The sequence below is a fragment of the Thermobia domestica genome, chromosome 3 (assembly GCF_964235325.1).
Source record: "Thermobia domestica chromosome 3, izTheDome1.hap1.1, whole genome shotgun sequence".
Taxonomy (NCBI): Eukaryota; Metazoa; Arthropoda; class Insecta; order Zygentoma; family Lepismatidae; genus Thermobia; species Thermobia domestica.
The window spans coordinates 199,430,212-199,451,426 of record NC_137456.1 but is presented as its reverse complement, the minus strand read 5'-3'; the positions used below and the strand labels follow the sequence as shown (position 1 = coordinate 199,451,426).

Genomic DNA, 21,215 nt, shown 5'->3' with positions numbered 1-21,215 from the left:
AAGCAGCCATAACTGGTTAATTCACTTATATGTATTGCACAATCGGCCAATTTGATTCTAATGCTTTGTAAGTTCTGATAGTACGACGATAACACAGGAGCACTTGCTAGAGGGCCAGGATTTAGTTGGACATCACTATTAAGAAGAATTAAGATCAGAGGATGGGTAATAGGATGTTTGGATTTCTTAACTGTGATTTTGAAGCATTTCTTCTTGACGCAAGCAGTAAGTCAGTTCCATGCCGTTAGTTGAAGTTAGTAATTTTCCAAATTGTCCAAACTCTCAGGGTTCAACAGAAACTGTAGCATAGTCAGCGGTATACGCCTTTTGTTCTAGTAGTAGCACCATGGAGCAATAAATGACTAATATCCTAATCACACTTGATGAGAGTGATTTGATTCAGTCTGGTGGATTCTCGAGAATTGACTGGCAACACTTGCATGTCTGACAACATTTTTTCCCAAACTGCACCAACAAGAAGGAGCTATGGTCGCGCCCTTGTTCAGTAAAAGACGGAGACCACAACCTATAATATTAATATGTACCTCAAATAATGCAAAAGACTCTGAAATATCTAAATAGATTGATAACCACTGATATGGTACGTCTCCAAAAACTACAAACACATCCATGTTGGGTCCAGTTAAAAACTTAGGTACTCTTAAACATTTGCGGTTTGTAAATGACTTGATCAAGCAAAACGAACTGAAAGTTACATTTAACGGGAAAATGAATTTGCACTCGAAAATATTCGACACTAGGCCAACCAAAATTTTCCTCGAAATTCCAATATTTGTTAGCTGTTGCACATACTCTATTTTTGGTTAGAGTGGAGCGATTCCAGAATATAAATAAAAACTACTGGAACTATTCGGTGCTGATGGTAGCTTTTTTTCCTACTACTACTTTATTCTGAATTAAAACAAGAAGAATTAAAGTAATATACTGAATTGGAATTTTCTTTGGCTAGGAAGTTAGAAAAGACCATCTAATTATCATATACGAATACATAATTTATACAATGATTAATAACAACAAAAAACATATTAAGCATAATAACTGAAAATAATTCAAACCAATTACAGTGTATAAACCTAAATATTATAAGAAAAGTAATTATATACAATACTGGTATACCGTATTTTTTTTATTCGTAATATATTATACACATACATATATATTTGCATGTAACTATGTACAGACGTTTAAAAAATAGACCTGCGATGCATGGACCGCGTAGTAAGTGATTGCAATATATATTTGCTTCTCCCAAACTCTTGTATCAAAACTTCTCGTCCTTAGCTTGCATTGAAATGTTTCTCAGCAAATACGGATCAAAGCATTAAATCAATCTTGCAGCAACTCTGAATAGTATATCTATATGGAGGGCACGATATTCGTTAAATACGTACAAATTTGTACATTGAAATGCTTCAACTTTGTCATTCTACCTGGTACACTCATGCTCAAAATGATTGTCGCATATCTGTAACTATCTTCTTGTAAGAATATAATTTGATAATGCTTTTGCAGGGTACGTTTAATCCTGATACTATGTGTATAATCGGGAAATGTATGTTACTGGTAAACAAGGGCGCCCATCAGGGGGGAAAGTGGGGCGCTCGCCCCCCCCCCTAAGAGGAAATCGTACTTGGGAATATCGAAAGCCCAATAGCAAACTTACATTAGTTATAGCAAACTTTGAAACTATATTTGAAACCTCGCTTATATTTGCCCTCCCCCCTTGAAAACCACAACATGGGCACTCTTGCTGGTAAATTTCATAGGAAAAGAATTATAAATACGAAAATTAGAATGAGTAAAACAAAATGTTGCTAAATGGACAAGAAAGTTGTTTTTTCGTTTTATTGTTCTTATTTATTGTTATTTTGACATGAAATTTGCCACATACACGTCTTTGCCGATTATACACACATTATAAGAAATTTGCCAGGTGAATTCGTTATCAAATTATATTCCTACAACAACATATTTATTGACATGAGACAATTATTTTGGACATGAATGTATATATTACACGATTTTCAATATTCATAATATAAGAGTTTCAATTCTCGAATTGTTAAATTAAACTCTGATTTTTGATAGTAATAATATACTTACAACTTCCAAACTTGAGTGGACAACGCTGAGTGTCCATTGGGAAGTCTTCCAAATTCATCGGACAACCAGCCTTGATAGTTAACCTGAATCAGAAACATGTATATTGAGAAAGCACTTTTATTGTATTATATCTGAGATACGATTAGTTTAGTAACACTATAAAATAACTTTCATTTCAAAAACAAAACGTAATTATTTATTTAGCATGATTATACACTAGTTTGCTAAATTTCTTTCTTAGTAAGAAGCAATCACAAGAAAAGAAATTGAATGGATAATAAAGCTGAACACCTTCAAGCATTTCATAAAATGATTCTTTACAGATTGATAGTAAGATGTTTGTTGCTTTCTTCGAAAAAGTTGGCGTTAGACATTTTACGAATTTGTAGAAAAGTAAAGTTTATGCTATGTAATCCTGTGTCAATAATGCAAAAATACTGGCGTTTGTATTCCATGAGTAAGTGGACTAATAAATCTTATTTAAAAAGTACTAATTTTTAAATAAATGAACTTGAATGTGATATTGAAAATATAGAATGCAGTTTTGCTGAAGTGCATTTTCGTAATAATACTTTCAAACAAGGTTCCCAATGTGAATAATTTATTTTTTGATTACATGTTTTAAACTTAAGTTAGGATTGTTGCATCAGCGCCGATAATCTCCTAGATTAATTGTTAAGTACCTGAAAAGTTCTGATTCTATTCTGTAAGATAACATAACTTTAACAAATGAACAACATACTTCTAAACGAAACCGTGCTTTATTAACCAGTGGTGAAGCATAATTCCACAAGTAACACAAATAGCATGTAATGTATCATAAAATGTTCAAAATTATAGTCAGAATTCTATTTTCCTTATTGAATTAAACAAAAAACTACCAAATCTATTTATTTTAAAGAACTTTAGAGTTAAATTTATATGCATATACACATAGTAGTTTATTGCTGTTGTTTAATTTAACAAGAAAGAATGGATATTTATATAAGATGCATTACAAGCGAAATTAGTCAATTTTGACAAATGTTGTAGTTTCACCGTCTTCGATTTTGCTTGTGTTTTGGTATGTTACAAGGTGTCAAGAGAGGAATTGAAGTACAAAATGGCAGATGCTATGGTTCACCGTTTCCTAGATAAAGGGTACTGAGCACGTGAAAAATTCTCCAAACATGCATATATTAAAATATTAGTAGTCGCAGTTTGATGAATGTGAGGAACATAAAACTTTGTCCCAGTATACAAAGTAATAAAGGAGAACATACAAAAAGGTAAGAAACCAATATCACGAATGTGAAGTCAAAGGTAAATATTATTCACGCAAAATTCACCCAAGTTTGGTCATCTTTGTGGAGTAGAAGAGGAAAGAACCACTAACCTTTATTTTGTGACTGACAACCCTGGACCTTCCTCAGAACATAGGTGTATATTTCAGCTGGTGGATGTTGCCCTTTCCTGTGTATGGGTGTTATTGTAATTCAATGTTGTCAACATTGACCATATTGCAAAAGGTCCTAGAGAAAAATTGTTCAGCACGTGGGAAAATAACCTGCTGTGGTGTGTCTCTTTGCACAACAAATATGACTTGGCGGTTCGCAGTATTGTCCGAGTTTTCAAAGGTGCAATATGGCTGTGTTCAGATAATGAAAATCATAATCGAATACCACATGTAATATAGATGTCTATGATTACAAAACGTATGTTCAGCATAAAAGACATTATCATACCAATAGGTGGTTGACATGCAAAATTAATGATTACATAAATTGGAACATGAAAGTATGTATGTTATCAGCAATTGCTTGAAACACACTACCACTGATGTGTACACATTCCAGAAGAAAGTCCTACAGTTTTTAAAACAGCACCTACCAAACACACAGAAAGTTGTGTACTTCACAAATGGCCTCGCAGGCCAGTATAAAAATAAAAAATCATCAGCCTATTGCACCATAAGTATGACTTCAACCTGGAGGCAGGAAGGTACTTCGCCACTGCACATGAGAAGGCAGAGAGTTCACAGTTGTCCAAGTATCCAAACATTCCTCGACAGCTGTAACGGCCATAGAACATCTGAAGGTTAGTGACTATGTGGCCTGTATTTACGACTCCAAGTGGTGGCTGGATGTCAGGCAGAAGCATTCATAGGAACAGAGCCGTAGCTAGGGGGCGAACGGGGCGATTGCCCCGGGCGCTGAATTCAAGGTACGCCGAACGAGCAAGAGAGATAAGGTGTCGTAAAAGAGTAAACGACGCGGCCCTGTAAAAGAATTGGCGCCCTATTAAGTCAATATTGTTGTCAGTTTGTAAAGAAATATTGTTCTTGCTCGCTCCACTCGCGACCCAAAATTTTCAATAAGAGTCACAAGATTTTCGTTATTACTTAAAGAAAGTTATTATATACGATTTATTAATGACGTTGTGATATACAAGGTGCTGAGCAATGACTTATACTGTACGCAGGAGCGTTTTCAAAATAGGAAACGGTCAAAGTCTGAAATATGTGTTCAGCATTGTGATGGTGGTGAGTTTGCTTAGTTAATCACGCTTTTCTACCCAATGGTATTAATCACGATGGTGAGAATGAAGGTATGAAAATGAGATGAGTGAAGAGGCACACGCAAGCTACTTTTTGCGCGGGAGTATTAGAAATGAAGGGAAACAAGGGAAATAATAACATATTCGATATCGTAGAATGGGAGTTAAGAGGATCAGAACTAAACCCAAAGAATGTCGTCTTTTCAAAGTCTAATCACTACAAGTGATTTTTTTTATTCCATTGACATATGAAATACTTCCAATGTAAAGGAATTTATTGAGATTATTTTTCTATCAACCAGTTGTATCGCCAGGATATGTTTTCTGTGCATACGTATCAGTTCTGCCTTGTTTTATCTATCTACATACAGACAAAACATAAATCTGAATTTCCAATATATCTGACAAAATGTTTTTTACCGTAGAAGAACTAACTCTATGGCCTATCAAACCCGGAGGTTCAATGCCGTGTTCATAAAACCTCTACATTGACTTGTGTCCTTAGCCAACTAGATCCAGTTTGTACTTTCTATTCCTATTTCTGCGAGTCCATTAATACTTCAATTTGCACCTAGTTCTTCCTAATGGACGTTTTCCGATTGGATTTCCAGTCAAAACTTTGAAAGCGTTCCTACTTTCATTCTCGCTACATGGCCTGTCCACCTGAACCTCCTACATTTGACGACACTAACAATGTTTAATAAAAGGTGGAAATTGTGCAGTTCCTCTTTATGAAGTCGACAAAATTCGCGACGAAAAAAGATTTTGAAATGAATAATAACACGAATACCCTGCTTTTAGTAGACATTTAATTTCATCGTGGATATGATTTTGGTCTATTAATATCGATACTAGATACTTGAAAGTATCAACTTTATCGAAAATAATATTTGATACTTTGACGCATCCATAATTTGCAGTATTACGATCCCAGTGGATTTCCATGTATTTAATATTTTCTGCATCCTACCATCTTCTATCAGATTTTCATCACCTGAAAACGCTATAACCTAGTGAATAACATTCAGCTCTAGCCTCTGGTTGCTACCTTTGATTTTCCTTATAGCATTTTCCAGAATAAAGTTGAATAATAATGTCGACAACGAATCTCCTTGATGCAGACCATTCTCGATAAGGAAGCTCGTGGACAAGAATTTTCCTACTTGGACTTTACTTTGGAATTCGTTTAAACACATCTTAATTAATCTAACTAGCTTTTTCGGTATTCGAAATTCTGTAAGAATGCTTTATAATACTTATCTCCTAGCCGAGCCGTAAGCCTTTCTAAAATCAATAAATAATTGATGTACCGGGGTATTGTATTCCCATTTCTTTTCGAGCATTTGTCGAATGGTAAATATATGGTCCATAGTTGATTGATTTCGTCTAAATCCACACTGATAATCTCCAATAACTTCATCCGCATATAGGATCAATCTTGCTAATAAAATGTTTGAGAGGATTTTAAAGGATGTTGACACAAGAGAAATGTTTCGATAATTATTACAATCCTTTTTGTTGCTTTCTTGTTAATAGGAACAATTTTCCCCTCTAGCTAAAATTAATTCAGACGGAATTTCGTCTCACCCGGAAATTTGTGTTTTTGTTTATTTCTTTATAGCAATGTCTATTCTTGTTCGGCTAGGCTCTGAAATTTGTAGTTCTGCTGTGCATTTCCCTTTCCCCACGAACGTTAGTATTTGACTGCTTGTTAAGCAAATCGTCAAAGATATCTTTCCATCTATTCAAGATGCTATCTGTATCAGTAAGAATTGTTCCATCGTATCTCTTTAATATATACGCGCGAGGTTCATACCCTTTCTTAAATTCGTTGATGCCCTTGAATATGTCTCGATTTTTTTCTTTTACTATTATCTTCAAATTCATTTATTTAAGCTTTCAAAAATCACGTTTTTCTCTTGTAAACATTTTGGAAGTTTCCTGCCTGATGTCAACGAAAGGGTCTTTCCTAGTAAGATAGTGAAATCAGCCGTTGATCCAAATTGTTTTCAGTTTTATTTCTTTTTGACAATGTTTCCATCACTTTCAGGCCTCGAAAAAAATATATGTTGTACCTAAGGGTGTAACACATTTCTTAACCAAAAAATCAGTGACGAGTCCCTCCAAATATTTTTTCTACATTTTTTTGAAATTTTCAACACGCAAAAAAAATAAAGAAAATACGCATCGATGATTCTAAGAAATTGCACATTTACACCTAGATAGTATCTACAATCTGTGAAAATTTCAAAAAATTTTCGACCACCCGTACCAAAATTAAAACATATTCAATTTTGAGCATGTATGATGCGATAATTCGGTAAGGATATGGATATTTTTTTTAGCTAGTTTTAGGTCAATAGCGACCCAATTTGGATCAAGGGGCGATTTTACTATCTTACTAGGAAAGACCCTTTAGTGTAGTGATATCGTTTGGATTTTGTAGCCAACGCAGTTTTCCCTTTTTTCCTTCTCCGTTAGTTTGGGGCATTCCTGGTGGAACCAGGCTCGAAACCAACCACATAGGTATGGGGGGCAGGAATATGTTAGGGGGAATGAAGTCATTAAGAATTCTCTTACAATTATCTAAATTGTGTTTTTGGTAATAATAATAGCATTTTTATTGAGGTCTGGAGGGGCCACGAAAAGTTTAGGAGGGTCCAGGCCCCCTCTTGCCCCATTCTGGTTGTGGGCCTGGGTGGAACCATGATTTGTTCCTTAGTATTTCCGCGTTGCCCAATTTTTCTCTTGCTAAAATTTTAATGCTATCCCTAAAAACGAGAATCTATTATACTTCAATCTGGTGTTCCCCTCTCGCCTGGTTCTCCTCTAACTTCTTTAAACTAAACCTGTTCGTTTTCTTCAGATGTTGAATATTCTCTTTATTCAACGATAATCTCTCTTGTTATCGCTGCTATCAGATAGTGATGAGTGTCACAGTCGGGTCCTCTGAACGAGTGAACATCAATTAGGCTAGACCGTCTTCTTCTATCTACTAAAACGTGATGAATTTGATTGTGTGTTTTTCCATCCGGTGAGATCCATATGTATTTATGAACGTAACAATGTGGTAACATCGTGTTCTTCATTATAAGGTTTTTGGGTGTTCCAGAGCTCACGGAACTAACGCCGTTGTCATTCCTTTCCTTATGCAGACTTTCTTTCCCTATAACCGGTTTGAAAATATCCCGTCGTTCTATCTTCGCATTGAAATCCTCCAACAGAATTTTCATATGATATCGCGGGACTTGGTCGAATACCTATGATACTTCTCCACATCCTCATACTTCTTAAAAATGTCTTTTATATCGTCATCCTTATCTTCTCTTGGGGCATGTATATTTAAAACAATAATATGGTACCACCGACCCTTAAGAATAATAAGATAAAGTTTATCAACTTTTTTAAATTGGTGATATTAAAAGAATAGAAATTAAAATGCTATTTGTGTGGTCACGTACAGAATAAAATTACAAAAGTTTACAATTGAAGACTTTGGGGCAAAAACAGGTAGTCCAAAAAATGAAAATGTAAAGGAGGTAGCTTCACAACGGTTTCCACTCATCCCATTTTCCAAAAAGGGCCCCCTTGATTAAAAGGGCCTATTTAAAGAAACGAAACTCTGCCGATGCAAAGATGACTTTAAAGTAGGAAATCCTTTGTCCTTTGTCGTCGCTGCGAGGAAAGCGTTGCAGACGCTGTGGTCCCCTTTGAAATGACAAAGGACCCCGCACAATCCTTATGGAAATTTGATTTCGGTGGAATTGCTTAAAACCATGTTATGTTGTAGATATGGTGTTCTTGAGAAAAAGTCTCAATGAGCAGAACCACAAATCACTGACCGTTTGGCCACTACAGGTCCACTTTTTTGAAAGCAGGCGAAGATAGTGATATTCTGGATTTCGGTGAAAATGACTGAAACAGTGATATGTTATAGATGTTCTGATCCTAAGAAAAAGTCTCAACCGGCACAACCACCAATCAGTGGCCATTTGGCAACTACAGGGCCACAGTTTTTAAAACAGCAGAAGGTAATGATACTCCGGAATTTTGGTAAAATTGTATGAAACCCTGAAAAGTCCGATCCCACAACCGGAAAAATTGATGGGAAGTGTAGCGGTCAACATCATTTAAGCACAGACAACATTCAGATGTTCATCTTGCAGGATAAAGGAAAACCCTTAGAAAGCCCTAGACAATTTTTTTCGGGGCCACGACATATACAACATATCACAGTTTCATTCATTTACACCGAAATCAAAAATATCGTTATATCGGCTGGTTTAAAAAACCTGGACCTGTAGTGACCAAACAATCATAATTCGATGGTTGTGTCTATTAAGACTTTTTCTCATGATGAGAAGATCTTCAACATATCAGTTTTAGTCAATCTTACCGAAATTCAGAACATCGTTATACTCGGCTGTTATCAAGAAAGTAGCCCTATAGTGACCAAACGATTAGTGATTTGTGCTTTATGTTCATTGAGATTTTTTCTCAGGATGATAATATCTACAACATATCACGGTTTCAATCATTTTCATCGAAATCCAGAAAATCACTATCTTCTGTTACTTTAATAAAAGTGGCCTCCTAGTGCCAAATGGTCAGTGATAGGTGGTTATTCCCATTAAGACTTTTTCTCAGGATCAAAATATATACAACATATAACGGTTTTAGTCATTTTTACCGAAATCCAAAATGTCGTTATCTTCGGCGGTTTTAAAAACATTCACCTTGTAGTGGCCAAACGGTCAGTGATTTGTGGTTGAGCCTGTTGAAACTTTTTCTCAGGATCAGAACATCTACAACAATTCAAAGTCCCAGTCATTTTCATCGAAATCTAGAATATCTAGAATCTAGAATCTTTGCCTGCTTTCAAAAAAGTGGCCCTGTAGTGGCGATACGGTCAGTAATTTGTGGTTGTGCTCATTGAGACTTTTTCTCAGCAACACCATATCAACAACATAACATGATTTTAAGCAATTCCACCGAAATCCAATTTCCATAAGGATTGTGCGGGGTACTTTGTCATTTCGAAGAAGGCCATAGCCCCTGCAACCCCTTTCTCGCATAAACCACAAAACCCGTATTTCCTACTTAGAAGCCATCTTTGCATCGGCAGAGTTTCATTTCTTTAATGTGGCACTTTTATCCAAGAGGGCCCATTTATTGAAAAGGAGGCCTTTACCCCCCTAACCTCCCGCCGGTCCAGCAACCACATTTTCTCTGTTCAACACTGACTGTCTCTGGGTTCCTGAATCCCACATCCTCATAGTTGTGTTACCTCTGCAATTAACCAGTACAATAAGCAGGGTTCACAATATCAATACTGATCTATGTACTGCACTCATACAACAACTGCACGACCACAGTCGCAATTCAGTAAAGACATTATTCGCACGACATTCACAGTGGCGTATTTAGGGGGGGTTCTGGGCTTAAGCCTCTCCCGAAATCTTACTTACCATAGTAAAGTATATGAAATATCTTGCAGAGTTTTCACATTTTCAGGCAAAGCCCTCCCCGAACCAAATCGTAAATACGCCACTGGACATTCATGTGCGTTGCATTTAGTCACGAAATTCGTTTTTTGATAACTTGGACAATACTGTGAACCACCAAACCATAGTGCAAAGAGACATACCATGACAGGTTATTTTCGCACATGCTGAATAATTTTCTCCAGCCCCTTTTGTAATATTGCCACCCAAATATCGCCGATATTGACAACATTAAGTTACAATCACACTCATACATAGGAAGGGCAACATACCACCAGCTGAAATATACATCGATGTTCTGAGGAAAGTCCAAGGTTGTCAGTCACAAAGTAAAGGTGAGTAGTTCTTTCCCCTTCTACTCCACAAAGATCACCAAACTTGGGTGACTTTTCCGTGAATGACCTTTACTTTTGACCCGCCCTTGTGATGGCAACATTCGTGATATTGGTTTCTTACTTTTTTGTATGTTCCCCTGTATTACAGGTTTGGGTACAAAACCTCGCGGCCAGAACCTCGCGGCGACAACCTCGCGGATCAAAACCTCGCCTGGGCAAAACCTCGCGTCCCAAAATCTCGCCGGGCCGAAACCTCGCCGCCCAAAACCTCGCGGGACAAAATCGCGCCTGGCCAAAACCTCGCCACCCGAAACGTCGTGGGCCAAAATCTCGCGGGGCCAAAAGAGGTTTTGGCCACGCGATGTTTTGGGCGGCGAGGTATTGGCAACGCGAGGTTTTGGCCCTGCTAGATTTTGTCCCGCGAGGTTTTGGCCACGCGAGATTTTGGGCGGCGAGGTTTTGGCCACGCGAGATTTTGGGTGGCGAGGTTTTGGCCACGCGAGGTTTTGGCCGGCGAGATTTTGGCCACGCGAGATTTTGTCCGTATCCCGTATTAGAATGTGTACTGTGACAGTTTCATGCTCTCACATTCACCAAAGTGTAACTACAAATATTTTAATATATGCATGTTTGAAACATGTTTCACGTGTTCAGTGCCATCTGTCTTGGAAACTGTGAACAATCAGCATCTGCCACTTTGCATTTCAATACCTCTCTTGATACTTCATAACATACTAAAACACCAGCAAATTCGAAGACAGTGCAACTACACCCATGCGCTGACTTCGCTTGAAATGCACTATAAACAAAAGTAGACGGAAAGTAGTCTATTATTATTATTATTATTATTATTATTATTATTATTATTATTATTATTATTATTATTATTATTATTATTTAACAAATATTTACATGGAGGAAAACGAATGTGTATTAATGGAATATTCCCATTTAGCTCTACTACAAATATTTTGAAGTGCAGTTCATTTTTTCTTCTTTCTGAGATTTCACATGGGATGAGGGAAATTTCCTCCTCACTTGCTGTTTTCATTTCCCGCATATTTGAAAATGGAGGAAGAGAGGAAGAAGGTACATTCTTACAGCTAACAGTCAAATTTTTTGGATAAGCGTTTGTTACTTGCATCTCTCACTTTAAAGTAAGTACAATACTGCATTTAATTAATGCATCATGTGATAATGACTTCACTAGAAATGTTAATGCCCAGAAGGAACTTCATTTGAATCAACGTAAGATATTTAATATTGTATTCTATGCAGTGACGTTTTTAACTGGGTGGTTTCCGGGTTTAAGCACTCACCGAAAATTTATCGCAGCTTTTAATTGTCTTATATACAGGGTGGAAGGTAACTCCACCGAAAAACTTTGGGAGGTGATTCCGTATGCGAAATGAAAGAAAAAAGTTCCAATAAACATGGATCGAAAAACGTCTTCTTTCAGAGTTATGAATCGCCGAAAATTCGAAAAATCACGTTTCAAAACGCCTTTACTTAGAAACTATAGGACCTATCCAAAGCGGTTTAAGGAACTTCACAGAAACTAGTATGCGCTCTATCTAAATATCAATGTTTCAAAATTCACCGGTCTAAGCAAAACGAACACATTATTAGTACTTAAAGGAGTATCCCTATACCTCAATTTCCTTTTCACAGTTCGTTTCGGAGATAACGAAGGGGGTAAAACTTCGATATTTAGATAGAGCACATACTAGTTCCTGTGTAATTCCTTAAATCGCTTGGGATAAGTCCTATAGTTTCTCAGGCAGAGCGTTCCGAAACGTGATTGCTCAAATTTTCGGCGGTTAATAACTCTGAAGGGAGACATTTTTCGAACCGTGTGTATTAGAAGTTTTCTCTTTCATTTCGTATAAGGAATAACCTCCCAAACTTTTTCGATGGAGTTACTTTCCACCCTGTATATTGCAGAATTTTCACCTTTCCAAGAATAAAGTTAGCAAAGCCCCACCAGAAAAAATCAACGTTCCCCGAAACAAAATCGTAAATAAGACACTAATTCTATGACATGGAAAACAAAATTACACAGAAATATTATTATTTTATCCTATAAGGTAGCGTTTGTTAAATTATTACATGTTTAATGTAACAGACATATTCTACAAGCTATTATGGGCCAGGCCCCAATTAGGGAAAAACAAACAGCTAGTCTGAATAACTCCTGAGAGTATATACCTAAAATAAACAGATTATCACCAATAGAAATACATAATTGTACACTGTGTTAAGAAGTCTAATATTTAGTCTCATATTAGCGTATATTCATATTAATATTGAAAAATGCCTTCAACCCTAAAACTAAACTCTCAGATGCGAGCCTTCGCACCTTCACAACAATGCGTGCAATCCCTAGTGATAATAGCTTCGCTCCCTGAGCAGTATAGCCCGTAAACCCGTCTTCGAGCTAGTGAGGCTCTGACGGAAGGATCTCCAAGTGTTTCCAACCTACTATTTTGTTTCCGAAAAAAAAAACGAAATGTTGAAGTATTGACATTATTTTATAAGAATCCAAAGATAAAGAAAATATACAGTAGAAAACAGGATAGGCTCAGCCTCAGAGCCTCATAGTACGCTCCACCACTATTATTAACATTATCAGAGATAAGTAATAATATGATGAGCGATTTGCGTAAAACTCATGGATAAACCGTAAAAAACAAATAAATAAATAAAATAAAATAAAATAAAAATAAAACTTTTATGTATCTTAATTTTACTTGTCACCTTCCTACGTGTTGATATATGCCTGTACTCAGGAAAACCACCTGATTGTTATTCTTTAAAAACAGAATAACCCTCATTATAGACACTTCAAAATAAAATATTACACTGCCTTATGTCGTGAAGGCTCGATAATGTTTGTTCCATAATCCCACAAGATATCTCCTAGGTACGGCGTCGTGTTGGATAGGGAAGTTGTAATTATGATAGTAGTAAGAAAACTTATTGGTTTCTAATTTAAGTCGGGCAAAGAGTTAAAGATCATGCAATGCATGTAGATTTTGATATATAACTAATACACATAGTACTGTATATTTATACAAACCAGAGATGGAAAATGAAACGCTTCTTGTGAAAACGCTTTGGATCGGTCCTGAACTGGTTCTGAGTTGTGGTGTTGTTCAGGAACCGATTAAGGAACCATTCTGTTTTTTTCAGGAAGTGGTTTTCGAACCGGTTGTGAGATGTTAAGGGCGGAGAGAAGCAGTTCTTGAACCGGTTCTGAGATATGAAGAAAATGAAGAACCGCTTTAAGATGTTAGGAAAAAGGTCGAACCGGTTCTGAGATGTTAGGAAAAAGGTCAAACCAGTTCTGTGAGCAGTTCTGAGTTTTGGCTGTTGTTCAAGAACCGGTTCACGAATCGTATCGTACCAAGTGGTTCTCTGCCCAGCTCTGAGAGTTAAGACAGGTGCCTTTCATGAACCGGTTCTGATATGACAGGAAAAAGTCAAATCGGTTGTGACAGCGGTTCTTACATGTTTGTGAAATATATATCGAAAAAGAATATGAGCTCAGTGATACTGTTACTAGATTTTGGTATGTATAAAGTTATTGAGTGATAGCGCTTATTTTTAATATCCCACTGAATGTAATTTGTCTTAAATTGATACTATACATCTGAAAATCAATTCTTTGCTTTATTTCATTTTCGTTCTTTCTTTCCTATCTTTTTTTCTTTTTGTACTATACATTTATGTGTTATCTCGACATGATCTTATATTAGAGTTTTATCCCAAATTTACCTTTCTGAGATCACTGTACTTTTCTTTTTCGATTGTATTGTGAATTTAATGTTTGTTTATTATTTCATCTATTTTCCACTAATTTTATTTTGTTCTATTCTATAACAGTAATTCCATATTATTGCATATAATAATATATAGTTAACTAATGCATGTATTTTAATTACAACCATTATATTATCCTATTGCACACAAATATCTCAAATATTTATTTGTATGAAAGGTGAACTGTACACCTTCTGTAACTTTAGTTATAATAATCGACTGAGGGAATAATTATGAAACTAAATAATGGAATAAATAAATAAATCAGTCCATCATTGCCTACAGAGGAAACAACGTCTGGTTGAAAAAGCAACGCAAATTAGCAGTAACTCTGATTATCTCTGATGACAAACGTGTTTGAAACATATGTGTGGTCAACTGGTCAACCTGTTTGGTTGCACATGAAACAAATTTCATTCACCGCCAATAAAAATAAGAGAAAGACTTGGTAAGCGATTATATTCTGTAGGCTACAGAACGTAACATGTCGTTTAGTCCTTTTGTTGGAAAGCCCGATTGCACCGTACAAACAAAATGTCGGCAACCATCCTGTGGGACTACGAAGCGTGCTTAAAATGAAGCGCAGCTGAGAAAATGTTCTTTCAACGCTCACTTGTGTCATAGGTAAGGCAAGAACAGTTTTAGCTATTTGATAGAGCTCGGGATCACTATCCTTCTTCGCATCCCAATACATCAAAATGTTGGTATGAGAAGGAAGACGAGAACGCCAAAAGAAGTCTTTCAGCAGCTTCCTGAGATCTACACACCATTGGTCCTGGATGAAACCAGCAGCTTCTTAAGATCTGTTCCAGAGAGTCTTGTTCTACTATGTCGTTTTGGAGTTAATGTCAAAATGCCGATTTGCCAATAAGACGCTGAATTGTACTTGTAGAGTCATCTATCTTGCAGACAGATAACTCAGTATTCTTATTATATTCAAAATAAAACCTGATGAACTCTTGCTCTCTTCGGACTCCATCGTACACACTAAGACATTAAACCACTAAATTAGAAGCGTTCACTTCATCTAGGACACTTTTGTTTTGATACGTGTCGGAGTATGTTTTTGACAAGGTCCAATTATCAGCTTACTGGCACTGCATATAACTTATCACCGAACTTTTCCGACAATTAGACAATATTGGGCAAGTAGTTTGAGTCGATTTGACTCTAACCTTTGGCTACATGATCAAATATTTCTGATTGTAGGACTGGCAATGCTGTTTGTTTTTGACATTCGTTGACTTTCGGCTTCTGTTAATGCTGATCCTACATCTGGCGGGTTTCAAAGTTTCCTTTCCTTAACGCATGACAATGATAAGCGTTGTTTCGCCTCATATTGAAGTATATTGTGTTCATCGCGCATTGCTTAACAACCAAGATGAATGATTTAGAATGTAGCTTTTCTTTCAGACACGTGTGTGTGTTGATGTGTGTATATTGACATTCGCAATTCATATACAGGTACCTCTTTTTAGTTATTAGATATAATTGTATTGTATGTGCTCTAATTCTGTAAATAACCTTCAAATTCTGAATGAATTCTATACCATAACTTCTGTAAAAAAAACTTACAAAACACACACAAAAAAAAAATTGCTCAGCTTTTAACTGAGGAAAAGCTAGCAATTAATACTTAGACATAACAAGCAAAGGGCAATTCAGAAGAGTGTTCGAAAAAATCGGTTTTAAATTCACAAAATATCTTATGGTAGTAATGTTGTTTGTACTAGATATATTTCCACAATTTATTTTAAATTTTCCTAGATAAACTGTGAATAAAGTGTGTTCAATTTAAATTTTTCTTTTACATTTACAAAGGCCTAACACTAATCTCTGCCACAAACTGTCTTCAGTCTACGCTGCAGAGGAATTCGGATCACTGTCAGGAACTGGGTTTGCTAGAATGAATTGTTCGCAATAAACTAGAAAAAATATTTAGTGAATCTACAAAGCTTCTGAAATTAATATTAACTGTATGACGTCAGCAAAAGAAGAGAGGCCTTTTTCCATCGAAAAGAATTGACATTTTCTAGGAATTGAATGTCCGAAGAAAGGTTATCAATTTTGGTTATGATTTCCATCGAAAAATACCTGACAATAAGAATACCAGAGTTCAACCAGCATGTATTGGCAGATTTGCTGCAATTAAAGAGAGGAGAGTGAACTTACTAAGTAAATAAGGTCACTAATCGGATAAAATGTTCTGCATTACATTTTTTTTTATTTTTTGAAATAGAATTTTATTTAATTTTACATATCACATAGCATTTGCATTTAAAGTTTGGTGATTAATCAATGAGTCCATTTCATATCTTCTGTCTCTGATCGTTCGTACTGCAACCACAATCCAACGACCGCCACTGGATAAACTGAGAGTGTGTGCTTAATTGGCGCAAGTACGCATGGTGGCAAATGTCTTAAGTTTATTGCGAAGGAAAATACAGTAGTCGAAAGGAAAAAAAGGAGGTGTGGAAAGGAGAGGTCATGTTACGATGACAATGTAATGTAGTAGGGAGGGTGAGGCTAACTGAATAAGAAAGTAAATAAAGCATATTACACACGCTCACGTATGTGTAATGTGGAGCATTCTTCTAGCTGTTACTGGAAAGACACAATCAAAGATGACGTCGTCTAAAAGTTTGTTAGCTAAACTTAATACTACGATAATGGTATCGTTGACGAAATTGAATATTTGCCGCAGACGATAAGGTAATATCAACCGTATATAAAAAAGGTTTATGTGATATTAGAATAAGAATGATTTTATCAGTCGCTGAAAAGTTTGAATCTAATAATTGAATATTTATATTATATTTGTAAAATAATATTGTTTTATTTAATTTATAAGGAAATGGGGACGTATTAAATTTATCTGGACGTAACATGCACGATAGAGTTGGGACGCGGTCAGATCGCTCAACGATTATAATGATCATATTGTATTTCAAGCCGGCCAAATGTCTCCAAAACGGTGACAATGTGTATACATAGAAACGATCAGAATGCCCAAAAGCAGAAACCCAGTGCCACAAGGAGAGATTGACATGCAGATGAACTTTACCGAATGGATCTTAACGATACCGGTGAACACAACCATATACCACGAAGAGGGCTCAGATGTATTTCTCTTGAGTTTATTTTTACTGCACGTATACTTAAATATCTCACTTTAGTACAAAAAAGAAAAACGAAAAAAGAAAAACAAGAATAGACGCAAAAATATAAACTTTGCAATAGAAATACAAAGTAGATAATAGTATAAGATACAAAGAATTTAATATGATTCCACATACTTTTAACAGGGGAAAATGTCAAAAATTTTAGATTTTAAAAACCAAAAAGAAATAAAACTCAAGTGAAGCACAAAATATGAAAATATATTATATAAAATATACTTTTGTACTCAGAAGGATCTTTTGTAATAAAAAGGTAATGGGAAAGTCCAATCTTCGTTTTGCTCTACCCTACATAACAGAGAAAATTTTACATGGTAGAAGCGTCGGCGTCTATCCAACAGACATTTCTTAAGGACTTTCCTACGGGACACTACTTTTATTTTATTACTGATATAAAGTGCAGTGTATTAGTGTTGGTGCTAATAAGACAGGATTATATAAAAATAGTATCCGTGTTGTTGTAGCAGTCCCATAACACTCTTAACGGTAAATTGATTCGTTTTAGGTTAGCAGGTATTTATGCCGACAACTAGATCTGATTAAAATACGTATAGAGGGAATGATAGTAATATGGCAAAATCAGGACCCACAATACCTGTTACTATTCTCTATCGAATTAGATACTCAGGTCACAGTACAGACGACCGGGGTTGGCTTTTTATGTTATTCAATCATTTAGCTTTATTCCAGGCATGGACCCCATGAAAAGAAGAAATACTACCGATGTATTTGCAGGATGTAACCCTCGATTTTGTATTACAATTACAAAACCAAAATCAATTTAACAACCTAGATTACCACTAACTCAAAACTAAATTAATTTCATTATTTCATCCAAATTTACCAGCCTTTAAAGCAGAATTAGAAATCTTTCAAATACACCAGAACCAAAATGAGCCCATTGACTAATATTTCTTAAGGAAATTAAGGGCCATTACACAGCTAATGCCAGCGGCTTGGGAGGAACAGAAGAACCATTTCCTTTCATTAGGATTACAAATTATTATTATTATTATTATTATTATTATTATTATTATTATTATTATTATTATTATTATTATTATTATTATTATTATTATTATTACCGAAGATAGCTTTTGAATCATTTCAAACAGTACGGCAGTTGCAGGATCGACTCCACGATGTAGGAAAGGCTAAGGATCTCATGCAGTAGAGGAACTATGTGGAATTGTCACAGGCAATTCACTCTTTAATCGGCCAATCCAACCGCTCTCAACATTTCCTTTAAATGACTTTATCAACCAAACGAATCCCAGTTCGTTAATGCGAACCTATGCGTAACAGCCCACTCTTACTGTACACCACACTCACCCTGCACCTCATTACTCGCAATTGTTACCTTCTGCACCTCCACTGCAGAGTATTTCCCTTCCACAGTGAACTTCCACTCTACCTGAAGTTTCAAATCCTCACACCCACAAAAATCCAAACGTACCCTTACAATCTCGTCATACGGAAATTACTAAACAAAACCAACCAAATTGTCAAACTTGCATTATTGGTAGCACAGAATGCCATGGAGACTAACTTCAGGCGTAATAACGGAGGAAAACACCAGCAAGGAAACTGACAACAAAAGGAGGGCGCAAAGACTAATAACAAAAGAAAAAACGGTGGTAGGCAAAATAAACATTTTTTAAAAGGCGATAAAATATCTGTGTGTCCAATATTCTATAAGAAGAACCCGGCATATCTTCATGTTGGAATAACCCTATAAATTCCAACCAAAGAAACGCATAAGGGGGTTCGCAGGTCAAAATCAAGCCTTGCGGACCGTTCCAGAACAGTAAGCGTGGTTATAGAGAAACCATTGCAATTAGAAAATCATCACATTCACAAAGAACAAGCAGTAGCGGAAATTTTCAGTGATACGGAGGACAATTTTTGTAGTCAGGAGACCTACAACGATCGCCGAGAACACGTCAAATTGGGGACAGAAAATACTTAATTATTTATCAATATTAAAGTAAATTCAAGTAGTTTACCAGTAATAATTGACGCAGGCTCAACTCTCAGTCTTTGGTTCATACGTGACATACCTCCAAACTGCAAATTAACACCATTCCCAACTCGTATAAAGAGCATTGCTAACAAGGTTCTGACTTTAAAGAAAGAAGCTCTAATTAAATTTAAAATCCTTTTCACAGTATTTTCGCATTATAGATGCAGACTTCGGTCCGATTTTTGGAAATGACATTCTTACTAGACTTTTTATCACAAATAGACCTACAGTATAATTTTATATTATACAAAATCCAAGGAAACCTATTTTCCCCAAGGAAAAAAGTGAGACGGAAGAAATGTCACAAGCAATTACACGATCTTTGTACTTGCAAAGAGACGCAATGTCTTCACAGCTAACAAAATTACGATCCTAGCAAAATCTCATTTCTACTTCACGGTTTCAATTCCGAAGAAAAATCATGACGCAGCGTTTTACATTGTTACTCTACAACAATCACTATTAGGTAGATACGGATTGGAGAAATTAACCATGACAATACTAAGTAACGACCTTACGCTATTAATCTCAAACCCTACGGCGCGCATAATAACTTTAAGTAAAAGCAAGAAGAAATACAGGAAAGACTAAAACAGACCGCCAAAACTTTCACTATAAATCCCGACTTACCGGAATACCGGAGAATAGCACACAGCAAGGAATATTTCCTCAACCAAAGGAAAATATTTTCCTTAGTTTCCAAAAGGTTTTCCTTCTCTGGAGATATCCATTTTAGTTTTCCCAATGTATTCCGAATATTTTCCGAAAATACTTTCCCAAAAGTTTTGAGAAAACATTTTATAAATTACCGAAAGTACATTTTCAGAATGCTAGCCTGAAAGTAAATAGGGAAATATTTTCGAAATGATACTAGAAATGTTTTCCATATATGATATCGAACACAATGAAACGAAATGTATTCCATATTAACTAACTAACTAACTCTATGGCCTATGGAACCCGGAGGTTCAATGCCGCGTTCACAGAAGCTCTCCACTGATTTCTATCCTTAGCTAACTGCATCCAGTTTCTACTTTGTATTCCAATCTTTGCGAGATCCATCTTAATATTGTCCTCCCATCTGCGCCTAGGTCTTCCTAATGGTCGTTTTCCGATTGGTCATCCAGTCAAGACTTTGAAAGCGTTTCTACTTTCTTCCATTCTAGCTACATGACCCGCCCACCTAAGCCTCCTAGACTTGACGACCCTAACAATGTTGGGTAAACCGTATAAATTATGTAGTTCCTCGTTATGAAGTTTCCGCCATTCCCCATTCCGGTGCCTCTTGGGTCCGAATATTCGTCTCAGGGTCTTGTTCTCAAATACTTGCAGTCTATGTTCTTCCCTCAGAGTAAGTGACCATGTTTCGCAGCCATACAAAACAACAGGCATGATTATCGTTTTGTATATTTTAAGCTTCAAATTCTGCGACAGAATTCGCGACGACAAGAGATTTTGAACCGAATAGTAACACGAATTCTCTGCTTTTAGCCGACATTTAATTTCTTCGTGGATATGATTTTCCTCTGTTAATATTGATCCTAGATATTTGAAAGTATCCACTTTATCAAAAGTATTGTTTAATATTTTAACGCATCTATAATTTGCTGTATTACGGTCCCGACGCACTTCCATGTATTTAGTTTTCTCTGCATTTACTTCTAAACCCATGTCCCTGCAAGCGTTTAATACG

The 21,215-nt window shown here is 36.1% G+C and overlaps 1 protein-coding gene across 2 annotated transcripts in view; it reads right to left on the bottom strand.

The window, feature by feature from the left end:
• Positions 1-21,215, bottom strand: part of Grd (gamma-aminobutyric acid type A receptor subunit Grd) — a 1,945,208-nt gene that overhangs the window by 612,657 nt on the left and 1,311,336 nt on the right. For both annotated transcript variants that reach the window (XM_081752088.1, XM_081752089.1), the window contains one exon: positions 2,125-2,207. In XM_081752088.1, coding sequence (XP_081608214.1) covers positions 2,125-2,207 — 83 coding nt within the window. The remainder of the gene's footprint in view (positions 1-2,124; positions 2,208-21,215) is intronic.